The sequence below is a fragment of the Tympanuchus pallidicinctus genome, unplaced genomic scaffold (assembly GCF_026119805.1).
Source record: "Tympanuchus pallidicinctus isolate F22 unplaced genomic scaffold, pur_lepc_1.0 scaffold42, whole genome shotgun sequence".
Classification (NCBI taxonomy): domain Eukaryota; kingdom Metazoa; phylum Chordata; class Aves; order Galliformes; family Phasianidae; genus Tympanuchus; species Tympanuchus pallidicinctus.
This window is the reverse complement of record NW_026294761.1, coordinates 886,110-892,729: the sequence shown is the minus strand read 5'-3', so window position 1 is coordinate 892,729 and position 6,620 is coordinate 886,110. Positions and strand designations below refer to the sequence as shown.

The following is a 6,620-nucleotide window of genomic DNA, read 5'->3' as shown; positions in this document are numbered from 1 at the left end:
TGCGTGCCAAGGAGCAGCAATGCAGAGCTTCCCACCAGCCCTGCTGCCCAATTTCTCATCTGTGGCACTGGAAGCACTCGCTACCTGGAGGCAGTGAGGACCCCAAGATTTCATGCAAAAATCCATCCAGCTGAACAGGACTGTGGGAAGTGTACAAGCTTGCACTTCTTTTAACCTGGCTTCTGACTGTAAGAAAATTAACAACGGTTTAATTTTAGCATCGGCCCAGTGATTACTTTTGGCATGAATTTCCATTGCATGTATCACCTTCAGCTATCTGATGCTAAATGGGTTCAAACTTGACATTGTTTTGAACTGCCAGGCCTTGCTGCTCTTCCTGCTGTTCCTTTTTTGTGTCTGATCACAGGTTTCTCACACCTTTCTTTGGTTCATTGTCAAAAACCTTAAGAGCCCCTGGCAATTTCCTGTAGAGGAGTTAATGCACGCAGCATTGCTCCACACAGCAGCCCTCCAAGCGTATCAGCATGGGACAGAACCCATCCCAATAAGCAGGTATGGAAGATAAGCACAGTACATCACTTTATCAATATTAAATGCATTACTGATAGAACACACACACAAGGAATCTGTGTAAGCATTTTTGTAACTTTATTGACTAGCTTTATTGCACGTACTTATTGAAGCCTCCATTATTTTACCCACCCAAGGTTTCCATAGTTATTTTTAATGCACATTAGAGATAACTTTCATTCCCATGACTTATTTTTTGCCCCCCTTTTTTAATGTAATGATTCTGAATCACCCAAGTAGGACATAACCCCTGAATTCATACGTGTAGACCATGCAGCACTCAGGGAGCAAGCCAGTGAGTGCTCTGCAAGCAGCATACTGATACTCCACATAGAGAGAAACATCATAGATCATTAACTTTAAACCTCAGTGGTCACTGAAATAAATATGTGAGACTGCAATTTTAGCTCAGTCAATCATAGTTTAACTTGATGAGAGCCAGGCTGCCTGGAATTCAAGCCTTTTTCTTCACTTCAGTTTCTTCCTTTCCTGCTGCTTCTTTCTCTTCCTTCTCCTCCTCTCCAGTTTCCTCAGCAGTTTCCTGAGACTCCTCTCCATCTTCAGCTGCTGTTTCTTCTCCTTCCTCCTCCTCACCTTCTTTGCCTTCTTCTGATTCTTCCTTAGCACCTTTCAAAGGCAAAAAAAAATTCCACATCTCCTACACTGCTTCAGATCAGCTCCCAGCTCCACTTCCACACAAGCCAGCATACCTGCACCCTTCATCCCCATGCATGCAGATGACAGCCAACCTAAGCTTGATGGGGCTAGCAGTGGATTTCTGTATGAAAGCAGGGACCTATCTAGGACACATAAAGGTGACAGACAAACCCACACAACTAGCTTACCCCAGATTTCAGATTGAGTTAAACATTTCATTTAACTCTTTTGAAAAATCAGTCCTGAGAAATACTAATTAACTGTAGGCTTATTGTTTAAGCCTTATCTAAATATTTCAGTTCAACAACAGCTTTTGCTATTGCTCTCCAGTTGGCTCTTCAGCCATTGCTTTACTGTAATGTTAACTAATTTGTGGAATATTTCAGTGGTAAACAATGCTTATCTGATATGTCTAAAGCCAGAGCTACACAACATTCCTTTATATTTTATCCTTTAAAAATGAGTTTATTAAATAAATAGGGTGGCAGCAATTAACTGGCTTAACTGGTTAAGAAAGCAGGAAAACTACCAGGCTACAGAAAGTGCTGCCTGTTGAGCCCATGTTTACGCCCACAGAGATCAGCTAATGGCCCCATTTTTCCAGGCACTCCGATAGCATTTCAGGATTTTTCTTTCTTTTCTTACAAGGATACCTGTAACAGCTGAACATTGCTTGCTGCCAGATGAATACAGCATTACCTGCTTTTAATGTACTCTCATCTCTCTTAGAAAGACAGAATGGAAACAACCAGCAGTTTCCAAAGGAATACAATCACCTCTATAATGTCTGCTACTGAACATTTACCTTGCCTTCTGATCTAAATTCAGCTGTTCTTGCTCAAATACCATGGGCTTCATCTCTCCAATCTTTGTTTATGAAGGGATAGTGAGAGAGTTCTACTCATTAGAGCTAACACAGAATTTTGGGGTTTTACCCCTATATAAGCAGGGTGAAGCATGGAAGAGAAGGCTTTGAAAGAAGCTGTAAGTACCTTCCTCCTCTTCTTCAGCCTCTTCACCTCCTGCTTCTTCCTCCTCACCTTCCTCTTTCTCTTCCTCCTCACCTTCCTCTGCAGGGGCTGCCTTGGCTTCTCCTGCCTTAGCAGCCTCAATTGTTTCCTCTATTTCAATCTGTTCTTCCTGGACATGACTGGAGTAGTATGTGGGGAAGGATCGGGTTGTCATCAAGTAGGAGGTGGACTGCAGCCCGCTGTAGGCAGACCTGCCGAAGGTGGGGGCAGTCTGGGTGTAGCCACTGGTGATGCTTCCAACACTGGTGAAACTGAGTCGGGTCTCTTCACCTTCCAGCAGTTTCCTAGCAGAAAAAAAAGCAAGCAGATGCATTAGCTACGCTGCAGCATTCAGCAGACTCAATTATGGGCCAATATGCTTTGAGCAGCACAAGCCCTGGAGACTGCATGCTTGGGAGCGCAAATATAACCCCAGTAATGGTATAGCAGTAGCAGCCTGATCTTCTAGGGAGAATTTTAAAGCTTCAGAGATGCATATTACTTAGAAATTAATAATTCCCACTGGGAGAAATAATGGGGAAAACACCCCTAGGATTAGGTTTCTACAACAAATATAGATATAGATGTGTTCTGATAACCTATATTGTTCCAAAGAACAGTATGGATGTAACAGCTCTGTGCCACAGTTAACTGCAAGACAACGTTTATAGCCACCTTTAGTATTACCTTTGTGGCACTCATAGAAACCATTTGCTACTGGTATCAGGGATGATTATTTTTTTTTGCTATTTAAAAGCAATTCTTGGCTTAGCAAGACACAGTTCGTGAGTTAGAAAGAAACCCCGTTGTTAAAAGTATCTAAGGGATTTCTAGTTCTGAGAATAAAGCCACCTGTATTAACAAGTCTTAATGATATAAAAGCATTTTAGAGTGAATAGATTTCTGAACTCCTAGGTACAAACACACTTACACAGCTGAGTTCCTAATTCTGTATGCATATATATGCACAGTATGATGCTCATGTTTGCTATGCAGCACAGATTTTGCTTAACACAAGCTGTTACCTTAAAAGCTCTGCTTCTTCCAAACAGAAAGCCAATGAGAAAATCTGATTAAATTCTGCACTCTCTGCTAGAGGAAGGCTAAGTAGGAGTAACCATAGAAAGGAGAACCTGACCCATGTTATGACACATCCCCATCATACCTGTATGCAGCAATCTCAATGTCCAGGGCCATTTTCACGTTGAGCAGATCCTGGTATTCCTTTAGGTACCGAGCCATTTCACTCTTTGTGGTTCTCAATTCATTCTCTAGTTTGTTGATTGTATCCTGTTGGAAGGAAGAACACAGTAATGCAAAGACCTTTGTCTAGCAACAATGTCCTTGCTTGCAAGCAACTTCAGCACCCTCATCATTTCACCTTCCTGTCGATAGGAGAACAGCTCCAAATTCCAAACTGCACAAAGCAGCACCACTTAGCAATGCCCACCTCAATGACACCTTCCACCCCTGCATCTCTATCAATAGCTTTATTCCCATCATCTAAAGAATAAGACTTCCTATGATTTAAGGGCTAAACCATTCATGAGCTGTGCATGCTCCATTATTTGACATCTGTGCTTTTTCTAACCTTAAGTGAATCCACTGCTACTCTTGTTTGAGGACTGAAGCATCCACAAGCCGCACATGCCTCACTTTATTTCAGACATCTATGCATTCCCCTTATGCTCTCTCTACCACTAAGAGTATTTTCAAGCCAATTTTGATTATTGATTACTTAAGCACCAAAGCATCCATGAGCTGTGCACGCTTCACTTTATTTTTAACATCTATCCCCAGCATTACCGGGATATTTTAAGTGAATTTGTACTAATTCTCTTATTTAAGGACTAAGGCTGTGTGTCAGGCTTTGTTTTGCTGCCGGTTCTGACGCTCGTGCTTTCCCCCTTATGCTTTTTCTACCTTTCAGGCTATTTCTAAGCCGGTTTATAGCAGCAACCTTACGGTCTACAAACATAAAGCGGCACGATGCCACGAGATAAAGCTACGTGGCCGCATCCCCCCGCCCCCCACCCGCCCACCTGCAGCGCGGAGATGTCGGCGCTCTGTTTCTCCTCCAGCTCCTGCAGCTGCTTCTCCAGCGCCTCGTTCATGCCGCGGGTGGCCTCGATTTCCAGCGTCTTGGCCTTGAGCAGCCGGCGGCTCTCGGACACCTCGTCCTTGGCGGCGCGGACGGCGTCGGTGTTCTTGGCGGCGCTTTCGCTGAGCACGGTGAAGCGGCTGCGGAACCATTCCTCGGCGTTCTGCATGTTGCGCGCCGCCAGCTTCTCGTACTGCGCGCGGATGTCGCGCAGCGCGGCCGACAGGTCGGGTTTGGCCGACACGTCCATCTCCACCGACAGGTGCGCGTACTGGATCTGAGCCTGCAGCTCGGCCAGCTCCTCCTCGTGCACCTTCTTCAGGAAGGCCAGCTCGTCCAGCAGGCTGTCCACGCGCTTCTCCAGCTCCGCCCGCGCCAGAGCCGCCTCGTCCGCCCCTTTGCGCACCTCCAGCAGCCGGGCCTCGGCGTCCTCGCGGCTCAGCACCTCCTCTTCGTAGCGAGCCTGCAGCCCCCTCAGGGTCTCCTCCAGGCTCTCCCTCTCGCCCTGCAGCGCCTGCTTCTCGCTCGTCGCCTCCTCAGCGGCCAAGCGCAGCTCGCGGATCTCCTGCTCGTAGAGGGCTCTGAAGCGGGACGGCTCGGCGTGCTTCTGCCGCAGCACCAGCAGCTCCGCCTCCAGCACTTTGTTCTGCTGCTCCAGCTCGTGCACCCGCTCGATGAAGCAGGCGAAGCGGTCATTCAGGTCCTGCAGCTGGGCCCGCTCCTGGCTGCGGATCGACTTGAGGTCGTTGCTGATGGCGGCCACCTGGCTCAGGTCGAGGCTGTCCACGGAGTGCAGGAGGGAACCCGAAGCGCTGGAGGCGGCGTAGCTGCGGCGCACCGACACGGAGGAGACGGGCGCGGAGAGGCTAGAATACGCCGAGCGCGCCGAGCTGTAACCGCCGCTCCGCATCGCGGAGACGTGCAGCCGCGGGCTGTCGGCATAGCGCCGCTTGTAGGAGGGGAAGAACGGGTCGTAGCCGTACGAGCTCATGACTGCGGGGGGCTCGGCGAGGGCTCTGCAGATCGGCGCCGCCCGAGCGCCGCTATTTATGGGCGGGGAGGGTGGGAGGAACGGCCGCTGGGCGGGGCCGGGGCGGAGCGCCGCGGGCGCGGCTGTGGTGTTGGTGGGTGTCTGCGATGCTCCGGGATGGTTTGTTCGGTCCGGTGCTCCCCAGGGACAGGGCTGAGCTGTCTGCATGCTCTCTGGGGCTTCCTTCACCTGGCAGCTCCCTCGCGCTCGCCCCACACCTGCCCTGTGCCGCCTCCCTCAGAGCCGTGCCGCCATTTTCTCTCTATTCTCCCCTTCGCGCCGCTCTGACGGAGACCCGGGGTTACAAAGCCCGACCTCGGACCGCGATATTAGACCGTCACCGCAACCCCCTCTTGTACCTCAGAAACCCCCGAATGTGTGTATGAATAGCCCGTTTCTCCTTCCTTTCCCCTGTACGTTTGCAGTTATAGCGAGGGTCAGCCTTCTCCCTCTGTCCTCACCACGTGCCTCGTTACCGGTGGTTCCTAAGACCAGCTAATGGTGAAAGAAAACACAGTATGAGGTTTGTTGTACCAGCAAAACGTGCTGATTCCTGGTTATCTAGCTTTGCTTCGTCCCTTGAAATACTCACAGAGGCAAATCTGCCCGAGGCTTGGACCATAAGGACTGAATATTTGGCATGCTCTGTCTACAGCAGAGACTAAAGCTGCACAGCTCCATCGCAGCTACCCCTGGCCCAGGTAATGAGCTGCTGTTAATTAAAATAAAACAGTATTAACATAGCAGAGTTTGCATCTGAATGGTAAAATAGGGAAATCTGGCCCAAATATTTCTATGGGTGCTGCAAAAGGTGTTGCTGTGTTGTCTCTCTGAGTCACAAGGGCTAATTTTAGTACAAAACATTTTCTTTCCATGTTTTGCTTAAGGAAGGAGTAAATGCTGAAGCAAAGTTTACTAGAAGGAAGTACTGCAAAAAAAGTTTTCTTGCTCCCTAAAGAAAGGAGAAAGACCTTGGTTTCATCGTTTTTCCTTCTGTCTTGTAGTGCTCTCAGAATATTACCTGTTGTTTGGTGTCACTTCCATAGGTTACAGTGTACTTAAAGATGAGGGGTATTAAGCTGTGAAAAGCAATGGTCCATCAAAGGCAGAAAGCTATCATCTCTTTCATTTGAGCTCATGCTTGATGGAATCAAGTATGCAAAGAGCAAATAAAAGCTCACTCATTGCTCTTTCACAGTAAATCTGAGTTGTTTTGCAAATCTAAAATGTCCCCATGAAGATGGATGGAATTGCTCTCATTTTACAAGTGTTGCGAGTGAGGCTTCTACTT

At 48.1% G+C, this 6,620-nt stretch overlaps 1 protein-coding gene across 1 annotated transcript; it reads right to left on the bottom strand.

Annotated features, from left to right (window-relative positions):
* Nucleotides 1-586: 586 nt before the first annotated feature.
* Nucleotides 587-5,331, bottom strand: NEFL (neurofilament light chain). Its single transcript, XM_052702010.1, has 4 exons — nucleotides 4,241-5,331; nucleotides 3,364-3,488; nucleotides 2,181-2,503; nucleotides 587-1,158 (listed from the first exon to the last, which is right to left on the bottom strand). The coding sequence occupies exons 1-4, from the start codon at nucleotides 5,288-5,290 to the stop codon at nucleotides 986-988; spliced, it is 1,671 nt and encodes a 556-aa protein (XP_052557970.1). The 5' UTR covers nucleotides 5,291-5,331; the 3' UTR covers nucleotides 587-985.
* Between the last annotated feature and the right edge of the window lie 1,289 nt (nucleotides 5,332-6,620).